We start from the raw sequence: 16,483 nt of genomic DNA on the forward strand, positions 1-16,483 counted from the left end.
ATTTTAACATACCATTGTCAGTAATTGATAGAACAAATAGATTTAAAAAGTCAAATAGATGTATAAAAATTAAATATGATTAACAAAACTGATCAAAGGGACATGTTCTTTGTAAGTAAACATACAACCTTTATAAAATGAACCATATATAAGACCATGAAACAAGCCTTAACACGTTTCAAAGGATCGGAGTCACACAGCCCACATCCTCTAACCACAATGCAATTTACCTAAAATCTACTAACTAAAAGATAACCATTAAGAAACAAGTTTCTAAATAAATCATGATTCTGAAGAAAAAAAATATAATAGGAATTTCTAAATATTTAGATCTGAACAATAATAGAAATACTTTATGTATCTATCAGGTTTTCTCTACCTCAGCACCGTTGACATTTTGAGCTGGATAATGCTTTATTGTGGGAGACTGTCTAGTGCATTGTAACATGTTTAGCAGCATCCCTGGCCTCTACCCACTAGATGCCATAGCACTTCCCTATCATGACAAGTGCTCCCAGACTTTACCAAATATCCCCTGGGTGGCAAAAATCACCTATGGTTCAGAACCACACACATATTATATTTCCTCCTAAAATGTAGAAGGCCAGAATGTATCAATCCCATTCTAAGAACAATAAAAGATAAATGGCAAAAGTATAACTTTTCTTGAGCCAATTAGAGAGCTGAGGTCGCATCACAACCAAGTAGCCTAGCATCCAAGAAAACACATAAACATCTAAAGAGAGACAGGTCGTGAACATTTTCTCACCCATGGGAGAATATGAGAGAGGGAAATGTCGGGTTCCATCAAGCTGATCTTAGAAATTCTGTTTAAATTTTCAACAGATTGCTAAAAGATGAATGTGGACTACTGTGAGGATGTAGAACCTCTGGGAGCCATAGGCACAAGGGAACTTCACACCTACTCAGATTCTTCTCCATGGATCTACATTGAGTGTTCATGAGGAAAATAGGAGGCAGAACAGGGGACAAGAGAAACCCTTCCTCAGTAGTGCAGGCCTGACAAAGGGCAGCAGCCACTGCTGTAGGAAAGGCATGAAGCGCCCCCCCATACAGAACCTTGCCCCCTGCAGAATGAAGGCCATCTGGGACAGAGGCAGCATACCTTCTTGATTGCTCTCAAGGCACAGGTGAAGACTTACTGGGGATAGGGAAAAAGTAAAGGAAAAAAAGCCTCTACCCCTGGGAGAGGAGCAAGAAACATTCCTGGGCCAAAACCATTAGAGGTATCCTACTGTTAGAGGAGGGGTCTAAAATTCTCTTACACAAAATCTGCCAAAGATACAAGGCAAAGTTAACTGTCATGGGAAGGAGGAGCAGGAGAAAGGGGGGGCACACAGGGTCTGCTTAAGACTGAGCCTGGACCAGGGCAACAGAAAAATTACCCTACTTCCCCACCACCAGACCAGCAAGTACCAAGTAACAAATAAATCTACTACTGGGAGACAGGCAAGGGCATAGGGAGAGATCCCGTCTACTGTACACACATGTAGGAAGGCGAAAACATGAGGGCAGAACAGGAACATTTCAAGGGGTGGGGGGACTCTCCAAGACCCCTGCATAAGTACAGAGTAACACTAATGGAATTTGAAATTAGTAATGTTAGTAATGTACTGTAGTTGGTTACAGCAACAACAAAACCCAAACCACTCAGGGAGGCTGAGGCAGTCAGATCGCTTGAGCCCAGGAGTTTGAGACCAGCTGGGCAACATGGTGAAACCTTGTATCTACAAAAAATTCAAAAAAAATTAGGCATGGTGGCACAGGCCTGTGGTCCCAGCTACTCCAGAGGCTGAAGTAGGAGGATAACCTGAGCCCAAGGAGGTCAAGGCTGCAATGAGCTGTGATCACAGCACTGCACTCCAGCTTGGGCAACAGAGGGAGACCCTGTCTCAAAAAAAAAAAAAAAAAAAAAAAGCTCAAATTCCCTACTAAGGTTTTAAACATCTACACATACACACTGCACACACCTACACACACACATACCCTCCAGTGACCTAGGAGAAGTGGCAGAAGTGCATATACTCATTTCAAGACACAAATACTATCTACCTCGGTTCCTAGTATTCCAAAAATCATGTCCAGCATTCAGTCAAAAATTATGAGACATACCAAAAGAACAAGAGAAAAAAACACTATCAAGGGACAAAGCAATCAATGAATAAGATGCAAAGATGACCAAGATGTTGGAACTATCAGGTAACTTAAATAATTATGACTAATATGCTAAAGGTTATAGTGGGAAAGATGAACAACACGAGAGAGATAGACAACGTGCATGAACAGATGGAGAATTTCAGCAGAGAGATGAAAACTATGAGAGACAGATGTGTGAGAAAGAAAAGTTACAGAAATGGAAAATGTTTTATATGTGTTCATCATTAGACTCAAGACACCACTGACGAATCAGTGAACTTGAATATAGGTCAACAAAAAATTTTCCAAACTGAAACAGCAACAGAAAAAACAAAAAGAAAATAAACAAACTACAGCTACACACATCATCATTGATGAATCTAAAAATTTATAATTCGGGGCAAAAAAGGTAAATCACAGGAGAATAAAGACAGTACAATTCTATTTATATGAAGTCTAAAAACAGATAAAACTAAACAATATTATTTTGCATGCTTGCAATTAATATGTGCTAAAATCACAAAGAAACCAGTATAGTGGGTTGGTTACCTCTCTGGGTGAGGGAAGGAAATGAAATCCATAGGGCATTGTGTAGGCAGGAAGTGACAGGAAGCTTCCAAGGTAGTGATAATGTTCAAATTTCTTAATCTAGGTGGTTACACAGACATTAGCTTTATAAGTATTAATTAAAATATGCATATATGTTTTATATATTCTGTATTTTTAAATTAAAACTAAATTTTCAAATAATATATTAATAAAAAGCAGGGAGCTACAATCATGAACTAAGGCTATGAGTTTAAGATGCAAAATTATGCAGATAAAGAAAAAAGGCAATAATTGGAGAATTTTTAAAATTTTTATTTGATACTTCTACATATTTAAATGCTTCCTGTAAAAGATTCTGCCTGAATTATTATTTTTTTTTTTTTGCTCAGATGCTTGCTATTATATAAACAAAAATCTAAAAATTGAAAAGGGAACCAAGTTACTCAATTTTTTATGCCTCAATAACTAAATAAACATCTCTTTTTTTCTGAGAAGCTCCAAGGATGAAATTAATATTTTTGATTAAAAAAAAAAAGAAAGGGAAAAAAACATAATATTTGAATGAAGATTGTTATATAATAGTAAAAGTATTAGGAATTCTCTTTTATCAACATAAGCTTTATGTAATTGTTTATAATCAAATTACTTCCATTTTTGGACCTAATATAAGTATAAAGACTATTTCTAGGGGGTGATAGAAAAAAGTTTCTTACTCAATTTTGAATATTTTGATACATCAGAATTTAATAATTGATTCTTTAGTCATTCTTCTATTTCTGTATATGTAACTAAATTATTTTGGTATTGTGGTATAATTATTTCAGATATACAAGAATCCATTTGCAAAAACTCATCCATCAAAAAAAATACTTTACAAATAATACCACTTCTGGTAAGTATTTGAAGAAGCTCTTTTTTTCTTTTTCTAGGAAACTTCTGATTTTATGTACATATCAATACAGGTAAGAACCCTGTATTAATATTAATATTTCTTGGGATTGGTTTATAGAGGTTTTCTCCTCAATCAGCTTTTTATTATAAGACTGTTTGTTAGAATTATGCAAATATCCTCTCATTTAAAAAAATGTGGGCTGGGCGCGGTGGCTCAAGCCTGTAATCCCAGCACTTTGGGAGGCCAAGACGGGCGGATCATGAGGTCAGGAGATCGAGACCATCCTGGCTAACCCGGTGAAACCCCGTCTCTACTAAAAAATACAAAAAACTAGCCGGGCGAGGTGGCGGGTGCCTGTAGTCCCAGCTACTCGGGAGGCTGAGGCAGGAGAATGGCATAAACCCGGGAGGTGGAGCTTGCAGTGAGCTGAGATCCAGCCACTGCACTCCAGCCTAGGTGACAGAGCGAGACTCCATCTCAAAAAAAAAAAAAAAAAAAAAAGTGAAAGGTCAAAATATGACGATTTTTTTTTAACGTTTAGGCTCAGGGGTACATGTGCAGGTTTGTTAAATAGGTAAATTGTGTATCGCAGGGATTTCATTTATAGATTATTTTATCACCCAGGTAATAAGCAGAGTACCTGATAGGTAGTTTTTCAGTCCTCTCCTTCCTCCCATCCTCCATGGCCTCAATTGGGCCCCAGTGTCTGTTTTTCCTGTTTTTGTGTTCATGTGTACTCAATGTTTAGCTCCCACGTGTAACTGAGAACGTGTGGTGTTTGGTTTTCTGTTCATGTATTAGTTTACTTAGGATTATGGCCTCCAGCTCTATCCATGTTGCTGCAAAGGACATGATCTTGGTCTTTTTTATGGCTGCATAGTATTCTATGGTTTACATATACCACATTTTTCTGTATCCAGTCTACGATTGATGGGCATTTAGGTTGATTCCATGTCTTTGTGAATAGTGCTGCAATGAACATACCCCTGCATGTCTTTAAGATAGAATGATTTGCATTCCTTCAGGGTGTATACCCAATAATGGGACTGCTGGGTTGAATGGTACTTCTGTTTTAAGTTCTTTAAGAAATCGCCACACTGCTTTCCACGATAACTGAAGTAATTTACATTCCCACGAACAGTGTATAAGCATTCCCTTTTCTCCGCAGCCTCACCAGGATCTGCTATTTTTTTACTTTTTAATAATAGCCATTCTCACTGGTGTGAGATGCTGTCTCATTGTGGTTCTGATTTGCATTTTTCAAATGATTAGTGATGTTGAATTTTTTTCATATGCTTGTTGGCCACATGTATGTCTTCCTTTGAAAAATGTCTGTTCATGTTCTTTGCCCACTTTTTAATGGGGTTGTTTTTTGCTTGTTAATTTGTTTTAGGTTCCTTATAGATTCTCAATATTAGACCAGGCACGGTGGCTCACGCCTGTAATCCCAGCACTTTGGGAGGCTGAGGCTGGTGGATCACCTGAGGTCAGTAGATTGAGACCAGCCTGGCCAACATGGTGAAACCCTGTCTCTACTAAAAATACAAAAGATTAGCCGGGCGTGGTGGTGTGCACCTGTATTCTCAAATACTCAGGAGGCTGAGGCAGGAGAATCGCTTGAACCTGGGAGGTGGAGGTTGCAGTGAGCCGAGATTGCGCCATTGCACTCCAGCCTGGGCGACAAGAGCAAAACTCTATCTCCAAAAGAGTTTTTAAAAAGATTTCGGATGTTAGAACTTTGTCAGATGTGTAGTTTGCAAATATTGTCTCCCATTCTGTAGGTTGTGTGTTTACTCTGTTGATGGTTTATTTTGCTGTGCAGAAGCTCTTTAGTTAGGTTCCATTTGTCAATGTTTGCTTTTCTTGCGATTGCGTTTGGTGTCTTCATCATGAAATCTTTACTAGGGCCTATGTCCAGAATGGTGTTTCTTAGGTTATCTTCCAGGGTTTTTATAGTTTTAGGCTTTATTTAAGTATTTAATCCATCATGAGTTGATTTTTGTATATGGCATAAGGAAGGGGTCCGGCTTCAGTCTTCTGCACATGGCTAGCCACTTATCCCGGCACCATTAATTGAATAGGGAATCCTTTCCCCATTGCTTGTTTTTGTCAACTTTGTTGAAGATCAGATGGTTATACAAGTGCAGCATTATTTCTGGGCTGTCTACAGAATATGAACACTTTTATATTCAGAGTATTTTCATCATTCCTGGGAGCAGAAACAGGTATTAGTGTACCAATCTTCAAATAATTTTAGATGTGTATCCTAATTGAAAAACTGCTAAGAAGTGTACATCATTAAGGATCCATATCTCTTCTGTCTTGAGAGTTTTTTTTTTTTTTTAATTATACTTTAAGTTCTGGGATACATGTACAGAACGTGCAGAGTTGTTACATAGGTATACACGTGCCATGTAACGGGGCACCCATCAACCCATCATCTACATTAGGTATTTCCGCTAATGCTCTCCCTCCGCTAGCTCCCCACCCCTTGACAGGCCCTGGTGTGTGATGTTCCCCTGACAGGCCCTGGTGTGTGATGTTCCCCTCCCTGTGTCCATGTGTTCTCATTGCTCAACTCCCACTTATGAGTGAGAGCATTCAGTGTTAAAACTAGACGTTACTGAATCTTTTTTTTATTTTTTGCCTGGGCACTGGGTTCTGGTAAAAATGGTCTGAAACAGCACTTTTTAAACTTTAGTGTACTTTGTACCACCTACAGATCTTGGTAAATACATTTTCTAATGTAGTAGATCTGGGATGTGAGTAGGTAATACCAATGCTGCTAGCTAACTTTGAAACACAAGTTAGTTCTATGTGAAGCACTAACTTCACATAGAAACATAAACATGGATACACATTGGAATCACATGGAGAACTTTAAAAAATATTGATGCCTGGGTCATACCTGAGAGCAGCTTCAGCATTTAGATATTTCTAAGCTCTCCGAAGAATTCGAACGGGAAGCGAAGGATGAGAAACACTGGTCTAGAAACAGTGATGACAAACAAGAAAGTCACCTACCCTTCTTGTTCCCCTGTCCTTTGTCCATCTGGGAGTTCTTGGGAAGGGGATCAAAGTGTAGCCTGCACTGATGAGGAAAGCCAGTGAAGGAGTCAATCCGAGTACCCTCTCCCATTGACAGTACTGGACATACAGTGACAAATTCTTCTTTTGCTGGACTTCTCTTAGTCACCAATCTATCAATAAAACAGCAGTACTACAAAAATGTTGAATTACTGTTATAGTCAAGAAAGAGATTTATGAAACACTTTCATGTCTCAGTGACAAATTTTGCTTTGCTTCTCATTTGCAGTGTATAAATGGTCTTCCATTTCTTCTTTCGTTTATTAAATATTAAGTGCTGTCTATGTGCCAGAAACTTCGCTACATTCTAAGAATACATCATGAGCACAAGATAGCCAGCTTTGCTAAGGCTAGGATTCACGTTTCTAGGTTAGAAATTTTGGCCACAAAAGAAGGCAAAAGTGACCAGAAGCCATTATTGTTGGAAGATCTTGATCATGGTTAGTCAGTGATGGACAAATACAAAGGTGCCCAGCAGCTCACTCCTCTCTACTCTATAGCATCCTCATGACTACAGGCCCTGCTGGCCAACAGCAGCCCCAGGCCACCACCAGGCACTGGGCTGCAGACCTCAAGACAGTAGTTTCAGAAAAGCAGAGTCGTTCCACATTCGGCAGTTTCCACAGACTTCCCCAGCAAGCTCCCCGTTCATAGTTCCACTTCAGCAGCTTGGGCATGCTCGGATTATCAGATTTCCCTGCACGCTTCCATTTGTTTCCCACACCAGTGTTTCAAACAGCCTGCTTAGTCATCCTTTCTCCGATCCTGACTGGCCCCCCACAGTAGAGCAGGCTACATTTTTATCCCTTGCCCCATATACTCTGATCCTTCAGTTTTCCTTTTCCAGACCCTCATTTTCCCAGCTCCTATATTTGGCAAAATGTAATTCCTGTAATAAATACCCTAGTCCTACAATTCTTATAATGGCTTTGTTTTCCTGATGGGTACAGTCTGATAGAGGAAACATAAAAATAAGCGGCCTCCTATAAATCAGTGTAAAAAGCGCTAATTTCACAGGTATATGAACATATAGGAGATGAACAACATTCTGAATTCTGAGAAAAGCTTCAGAGTTAGCCAAATGAATATTATTTCAGAGACTGAAAAGGAGAAAATAACTTCCCGGGACTAAATGAAACAGATTCATTACAAAAAGGGAGAGAGACAACTGGAGAAGGACGCAGGGGCTAACATTCCCATAGGTTTCCTTCTGACGTGCCTAACTATGTGGGTTCCAGGCCCTTTCATCATTAGTTCCATTGGACATTGTTTTCACAAGAACTCCCGTTTCTGCTATACAAACTATAGAGATTTATTGGTAACAGAATTTATCTAGAAGAAAATTTAAAATAAAGAGCTTTAAATGCAGGTGCAAATAAATTAGAATTTATCATTTCACTTTGAACCCTGAATTTTTTTTATTTTATTTTATTATTATTATTATTATTTTGAGACAGAATCTTGCTCTGTTACCCAGGCTGGAGTACAGTGGAGCGATCTGGGCTCACTGCAACCTCTGCCTCCCAGGTTCAAGTGATTCTCCTGCCTCAGCCTCCCGAGCAGCTGGGATTACAGGCATATGCCACCACACCCAGCTAATTTTTGTATTTTCAGTAGAGACAGGGTTTTACTGTATTGGCCAGGCTGATCTCGAACTCCTGACTTCGTGATCTGCCCACCTCAGCCTCCCAAAGTGCTGGGATTACAGGCGTGAGCCACTGCGCCCAGCCTGAACCCTGAATTTTTAATGAAATTGTAAAATTGGACATTTTCAAAATGGGAATTTTATCTTTTAGAGTAGAAAAGTACTGATGAAAATAACATAAGGGTTGAGGTAAATAATCTGTAAAGTCTTCTCCAACCTTAAAATCATTACCTGAGAGAATGATGTGAGGATGTATTGAATATGCCACTATTTGACATAGCAGCCTAGTTTGTGGCTGCACTGTTTCAGCATGTGTTTGCATGCTTGTTTCTTCTTTCTGATTTCCAGGAGAAGAGAGAAGATAGAACCAGCAGCTGCAGAGACAAGAGATAAATTCCAGCAGAATCCGTCTAAGAAGACCTTTCATGTACTTCTCTAGGACTAGATGCATTCTATTTTGTCAAAACCAGCCATGGGAAAACATGTGAGCAACAACCCCTGTGAACATTTGTCCTAACTCGGATTTTGTGAGCAGTGAAGTTTAACAGAGCTGTGACATTTAACAAAGCAGTGAAGTTTAACAAAGTTCTGAGAATACCATGAACGACATTATGCCTGCCTGAACAAAAAGCAGGACATAACTTAGCTCTTAATACATGCCACAAGGATGAAGCTTGTGAGTAGAGCAAACAAACATTTTTCCACAGAATTCACAGTGCTCCTTTGTAATTTATAGATTCCATGTTGAAATATATGTTAAATAAAATTTCTGTTTATTAAACCTCTTTATTAAACCTCTAACTTACTGATAAGATATTTATAAAGTATGGCATATTTTGATTGTTTAATTGCCCATTTCAGTGTAATACATATTCCTAAAGTTACCACATCCCACAAAATGGCCGTTAGTGGCAGCAATAGAGCAAAGGTTACCTTTTTGTATGGTGAAGAGAGGACTTCCTATGGCTCTACAATTACATCAGTTCTTCCAAATTTCATACATGGCACTTTGGCATACAGAAAAAACATGAAATTTTTCATTAAAATGTCATGAATCAAGCCAGGGCCGTTGGCTCATGCCTGTAATCCCAGCACTTTGCAGGCCAAGGTGGGCAGATGGCTTGAGCTCAGGAGTTCGTGACCAGCCTGGGCAACCCTGTCTCTACAAAAAATACAAAAGTTAACCAGGCATGGTGGCATGCACCTGTAGTCCCAGCTCCTTGGGGCCTGAGGCAAGAGCATTACTTAAACCCAGGAGGATTACTTGAACCTGGGAGGTTGAGGCTGTGGTGAGCTGTGTTTCGCCACTGCACACCAGCCTGGGTGACAGTGTGAGACCTGGCCTCAAAATTAAAAAAAAATTTTAAAAAGGTAATGAATCAAAATTAGAAATTAAGAGTTTTAAGAAAACATGTTATGTGGTCTTTTATTAATAACACACTAAATTTTGGTTCCTCCCCATAATTAGTTTTGAAACACTTGATGCAGTGAGAAATGCATTAACATGTTGAATGCCTACCACGTACCAGATTTTGTGCCTATGTTTTTTATTTAATCTGACCAGTCACCCAAACCATGGGTATTTTTGTCTCCATTTTACAGATGAGAAACTGGAGGCTTAAAGAAGTTAAACTTACCCAAGGCCACATAGCTACCTACAGTGAGAGAATCAAGATTCAAACTCAGGTTTATCTGGTTCCAAAACCCATGTTCTTTCTGCCACAACTTGTTGGTAGAAATGAAGACTATTGGATGAAATGAGGGAAAACAGAAAATGAATTCACTTTTTCAATGAAGAAAATTAGTGAAAAAATTGACCTAATGAAGGAAACATTTGTGATTTCCTATATTTTGAATTATAAGAGTAGGATTTAGGAAGGCAACAGAAAATTTAGTGCTTAGACTTTTAAATAGAAAGTTGTGTGCCCTTTTAGAAAATACTTGAGAATTTTTATACTATCAAGAAAAAATTATGTGAATTAAGATGTAATTTATAAAATAACATTTCAATGGGGGTAAGCAGGCCAGAAGAGTGTGCCAAGTTGTTTCTGAGTCATTCTAAGCACCTCAGATGGAAACTCACTTTTATTTAAAAAAAAAAAAAAAAAAAGACAAGGGTTTATATTCATGTACACTAGTAGTATATATGTACACAGCAGCATCCTGCATGCCAAACTAGCTTCACCGTTAATAATCCCTCACTTCAATGCCTCTTAGGAACCAAAGAATGCCTCTACAAGCAAAAGATAGTTGAAAATAGTTAAAATCCAAAGTCGGAATAGGCCAAAAAAAAAAAAAAAGCCTAAATAGTAAGCTGATGAAACAAGATAAGATGTGCATTTTATTAGAACTTGTACATTATGGCATTGTCCTTTTATGAAACTGTGGTATGACCAGAATTCTTATGCAATTCTACCCATGGCTACTCCAGAATTTTAGTAGATACAGGGTGGGTTCATTGAAAGTGACAAAAGTGGGAAGACAAAGAGTAAAGATCCCTTGTGAATTAAAGTGGAAGAGAATAGCACTTTGCATGCTATAAAAGTGAAAAGTGGAAATGTAATAAAAATAAAATTTTTTGGCCGGACACACTGGCACACGCCTGTAATTCCAGCACTTTGGAAGGTCGAGGCAGGATTGCTTGAGCCCAGGAGTTTGAGACCAGCCTGGGCAATGTAGCAAGACCCCATCTCTATATAAAATATTAAAATGTTGACTGGGCATGGTGGCTCACACCTGTAATCCCAGCACTTTGGGAGGCCAAGGCAGGCAGATCACGAGGTCAAAAGATTGAGACCATCCTGGCCAACATGGTAAAACCCTGTCTCTACTAAAAACACAAAAATTAGCTGGGGGTGGTGGCGTGCACCTGTAGTCCCAGCTACTCAGGAGGCTGAGGCAGGAGAATCACTTGAACCCTGGAGGCGGAGGTTGCAGTGAGCTGAGATTGCAACACTACACTCCAGCCTGGCAACAGAGCAAGACTCCATCTCACGAGAAATAAATAAATAAAATAATAAATAAAATTGTTATTTTTTAAAAAATAACTTTTTTAATAATATAAGAAAGAAAAATGCCCTTTCACACTGTATCTTCAAGTTCTAAGGAAAAGAAGAGTCTCCTTTCAAATGTGGAGAAGTAAATTTAGAGGAAATCAAAGAAAGCATCACTTTCCTCAATGGAAAAACTTATGAAACTTATTAGACAGTAATCTCAGGCCGGGCATTCTGGCTCACACCTGTAATCCCAGCACTTTGGGAGGCTGAGGCAGGTGGATCGTTTGAGCTCAGGAATTCAAGGCCAGCCTGGGTAACATGGCAAGACCCCGTCTCTACTAAAAATACCAAAAAAAAAAAAAAAAATCTGCACTTGGTGATGTGTGCCTGTGGTCCAAGCTACTGGGGAGGCTGAGGTGGGAAGATCGCTTGAGCCCAGGGGGCAGAGGTTGCAGCGATCAGGCATCGTGCCATTGCACTCCAGCCTGAATGACAAAGCGAGACCCGGTTTAAAAAAAAAAGAGAGAGATAGTAATCTCTTGGGCCAAAGGTATCAAATAATCGAAAGAAAAGTTTAAACACATTTGGGAGAGGCAGGGCATCTAATAACTGGTCAGAAAAATTTAGACAGTCTTCATTTTAAAATTGGCATCAGGGAGGATTACCATGGCCTTATTTTAAATCCGTGTTGCACCAGAGTAACTATGTCTGTGTTTCTTATGAATGTTGAAGCTTTTTGCGAAAACTGTACCGTAAACATATATAAATATACACACATTTACATGTATGTATTTTGATAGATATTACATGTACTAAATATTGTCAATTTCATGTAATTTACCCTTTACAATAAAAATGATCAATTAAATGTATAACTGTGATTTAGTTTTTATATCCCTGTAAATTTTTAATATAAAAATTCTCAAAATGTTTGAATCTTGACATTGAGAAAACTGACACTCATGAGCCACAATGCATGCACTAATTTAACTCTCATATACATGAAAATTCGCTTCAGAATTGCTAATCCACATACTTAGGAGAAACAAATTTGCCAACTAAGGTACAGCATTTTTATCATTCTTTTCATGCCCAATCTTACTTATTCAGTCAACACACAGTTTTCCAAAATTACTAAGGCCAGTTCCTTCCTTTCTACCACCTTCACTGTGGTGGGTTTTTGTTTTGTTTTTAAGAGTTGGGGGTCTAACTTTATCACCCAGGCTGGGGTGCAATGGCACAATCATAGCTCAGTGCAGGCTTGAACTCCTGGGCTCAAGAGATCCTCCCACCTCAGTCTCCCAGTATCTGGGACTAGAGGCATGCACCACAATGCCCGGCTTTTTTATTTTTCTTTCTTTTTTCTTTTTTAGAGATGGGATCTCACTGTGTTGCCCAGGCTAGACTGGAACCACTGGCCTCAAACCACTTTCCCATCTCAGCCTCCTGAGTCGCTAAGATTACAGGAGTGATAGTTTACCAAGTTTACTCATTTTAACACGGTTAGATTCATTTGTCACAATCTGTATCCCACGTTGGATTCTTCCAACATCCTGGATGTTTTTCTTACTTGCATACAGTAAATTCACTCTTTGTAGAATTGTGTAGGTGTTGACATATGCATAGCATTGTATACCCACCACTATTGTACCATGCAGAACAGCCCTATCATACCAAAAATTCCTTCATACAGCCCTGAGCAACCACTCCTCTGGATTTTGTTTCTATTATTTTGCCTTTCCCAGAAAGGGGGAATACTAGAATAAAACTTGTGGTGCTGGATTGATGTGGGAGATATATAGAGAATTCTTATAATTTTATGTTGCTCAGCATCCATTTTGAATGTAAGTTTAACTTTCTCATGCCAAAAGCAGGGCTCAGTCATCTTTGGCACAATTTCCAGTTCTACATTGCACCTAGAGGGCTCAAGCTGGTGGCCAGCGAAAAGAACTTGGATGGATCTCTCCTGCCTAGCAGACTGGGCTCCCTGCTCTCCTGCCTCTCTTTAAATGGACCATTTAGACATTTGCTTGTTAAAGTGGCCCATACTCCATTCCCTTAGACATGCTGCTAGACACACTTTCTCTCTGGCTCTTCCTTTCTGCCTTATATGACCCGGGGACAGAGGACTGCCCTCCTGACTCATTATGCCCTCCTTGCCCAGGATCTGTAAGTGAAAATCGTTGAACTTACTTCCTGTTGTGGTGATGTACTGAATTTGTGCTTTCCATCTGAAGAACCAGGGGGCACCACGGAGAGCACAAGGTTGAACTCCCGGTGCCAAAGTGATGATCAGGCAGGTACAAACTTCACACAGATCAGACAAGAGCCACAGGGCACCTGCCAGTGTAAACAAGTTTCCCATGTGAGAGACCCCCAAGTCAGGTCAGGCAACTAGGCCTTAGGCCATCCTCCAGGTAAAAGAAGTATCCCGTGAAAGGCACACTGTAAACACCCACATCCATCTCCCCTTCATATCCTGTTGGGGTAGGGTTGCTAGCGACTCTGGTACTGGAACCCCAGTTTAGCTAGGGGCTCTCAAAATAAGGTACCAAGGCCAGGCACGATGGTTCACCCCTATGATCCCAACATTTTGGGAGGCTGAGGAAGGAGGATTGCTTGAGGCCAAAAGTTTGAAACAAACTTGTGCAACACAGCAAGACCCAGTCTCTATAAAAACTGAAATAAAATAGCCAGGCATGGTGGCATGTACCTGTAGTCCTAGCTACTTGGGAGACTGAGGCAGAAGGATCACCTGAGCCCAGAAGTTTGAGGCTGCAGTGAGCCATGATTGCACCACAGCACTCCAACCTGGACAACAAAGTGAGACCCTGTCTCTAAACAAATAATTTTTAAAATTTTAAAAACAACATATGAGCATAAATTCATACTTTTAAAACTATAGATACAGATACACGGATACAGAAATATAAATATGTGTGTCTACATAGGTTAGTACATATGCATATATATGTCTTTGCTGACAGGATCTGACACACAGAAGACTTCGCACCCAGATCTTGGTTTCTAAATACCATTCTCTAATGAAAGGATTCAGGGCTTTTAGAGAAGTGATTGAATCCAGGGCTAGGGCAGGCAAAATACAAGATACAGAGTAAGGACGTACTAAATTAAATATGAATAAAAATGGGCTGGGCGCAGGTGGCTCACGCCTGTAATCCCAGCACTTTGGGAGGCTGAGGCAGGGAGATCACCTGAGGTCAGGAGTTTGAGACCAGCCTGACCAACATGGAGAAACCCTATCTCTACTAAAAATAGAAAAAATTGGCCAGACGTGGTGGCAGGCACCTAATATCCCAGCTACTCGGGGAGGCTGAGGCAAGAAAATCACTTGAACCCAGGAGGCAGAGGTTGCAGTGAGCTGAGATGGTGCCATTGTGCCCCAGCCTGGGCAACAAGTGTAAAGCTCTGTCTCAAAATAAATAAATAAATACATGAATAAAATTGGGACATTCCAAAAAGACACAGGAGCCAACCTGACAGAGCTCCCCATGCCAAAGCTGGAACAATCTGAGCAACAAAATAAATAATGATAATATTCTGTTATAACCAAAAGAATAAAACAAATTACACCTGCCTACACTGATAATGAATAAATGATTGAATAAATAGATGAGGAAGAAGGAATGACTCTACAGTAGAATTCCAATTAATAAATGTAGAAGAAATTAGAGAAATATAAAAATCACCATTAGAAAACCACAATTAATTGTTGCAAGTAAGATCCACAAATGACTGCTAACATTTGTTAAAAACTTTAAGAAGAGGCCGGGCGTGGTGGCTCACACCTGTAATCTCAGCACTTTGGGAGGCTGAGGTGGGCGGATCACGAGGTCAGGAGATTGAGACCATCCTGGCTAACACAGTGAAATCCCATCTCTAGTAAAAATACAAAAAATTAGCCGGGCATGGTGGCGGGTGCCTGTAGTCCCAGTTACTTGGGAGGCTGAGGCAGGAGAATGGCATGAACCCGGGAGGCAGAGCTTGCAGTGAGCCGAGATCATGCCACTGCACTCCAGCCTGGGTGACAGACCAAGACTCCGTCTCAAAAAAAAAAAAAAAAAACTTTAAGAAGAAACAGGATATTTATGGAGCCTCAAAGTATCTCCCACAAAATATGTATTAAATACAAACAGAGGGAAAAAAGTAATTTTACAGTACAGAAATCTAGTTGATATCACCTGAACCAAATGATCAAGGTTAAAATTACTAAGAAAAAGACATGTCAATATCATGTTGTACCTCCTGATATAATGTGATATGATGCACTGAGAAGATTACATCGCCTCTCCTGTATTCTTCCCAGAACTTAGTTTAATCAAGAGAGAAACATCACACAAACTCAAACTGAGGGACGTTCCAAACATGTCAACGTCATGAAAGAGAAGGAAAGATGGAGACTGTTACAGATCTGAGGAGACAAAAGCACATGACCAGAAAATGTTTCATAACATCTTTAATGGGACCCTAAAAAAGAATAAGGATATTCATTTAAAAAGGAATGGTAGAATTCTAATAAAGTCTGTCACTTGTTAATAGTGTTATATACAAATATCAGTTTCTTAGTTTCGATAACTGTACCTGGTTATGCAGGATGTTAACATTAGAGAAAGCTGGGTAACAGAAACTCTTTGTGTCATTACGGTCACTCTTCTGTAAGCCTAAAGTTATTTCAAAATAACAAGTTAAATCTTTTTTAATTCTCAAAATTTTTAAAATCTTTTGTAAAACTACATATCCCAATTTGGGATTTGGAGCGAATATCACTATAATTATATAAAACATTAAAACATACATTGAATAGTTTTAAATGTATTAAATATATATATGTATATATATAACTTGATATAGATTATACAGGGTAATGTTCTTGCCCACAGGAGTTAATAATTTAGACAGTCTGTTTCAAAACCCCATTCCAAGCCCAATATCAATGATACTGAAGAAAAGAAATTTCCATCTCATCAAAGTAGTAAAAGAGCCTCAAGGTGCTTGCTACTGCAGCAATATTTCCTACTGCTTCTGCAGTGGCTGTAAAGATTATGAACTCTGTGGATGGATGGGTGGATTCGCTTGTTCTCGCCCTGCTATAAGGAAATACCTGAAACTGAGTAATTTATAAAGAAAAAAGGTTTA

At 39.3% G+C, this 16,483-nt stretch overlaps 1 protein-coding gene across 3 annotated transcripts in view; it reads left to right on the forward strand.

Moving 5' to 3' along the window:
* Positions 1–11,816, forward strand: part of CEP126 (centrosomal protein 126) — an 86,248-nt gene extending 74,432 nt beyond the window's left edge. For 2 of the 3 annotated variants that reach the window (XM_008020628.3, XM_008020632.3), the window contains 2 exons: positions 3,531–3,598; positions 8,679–11,816. In XM_008020628.3, the coding sequence (XP_008018819.1) occupies positions 3,531–3,598; positions 8,679–8,723 (113 nt within the window). In that variant the 3' untranslated portion in view covers positions 8,724–11,816. Of the gene's footprint in view, positions 1–3,530; positions 3,599–3,635; positions 3,669–8,678 lie in introns of all 3 variants that reach the window. The other variant, XM_008020629.3, reaches the window with a different exon arrangement.
* The last annotated feature ends 4,667 nt before the right edge of the window (positions 11,817–16,483 follow it).

The sequence above is a fragment of the Chlorocebus sabaeus genome, chromosome 1, assembly GCF_047675955.1.
Source record: "Chlorocebus sabaeus isolate Y175 chromosome 1, mChlSab1.0.hap1, whole genome shotgun sequence".
NCBI lineage: Eukaryota > Metazoa > Chordata > Mammalia > Primates > Cercopithecidae > Chlorocebus > Chlorocebus sabaeus.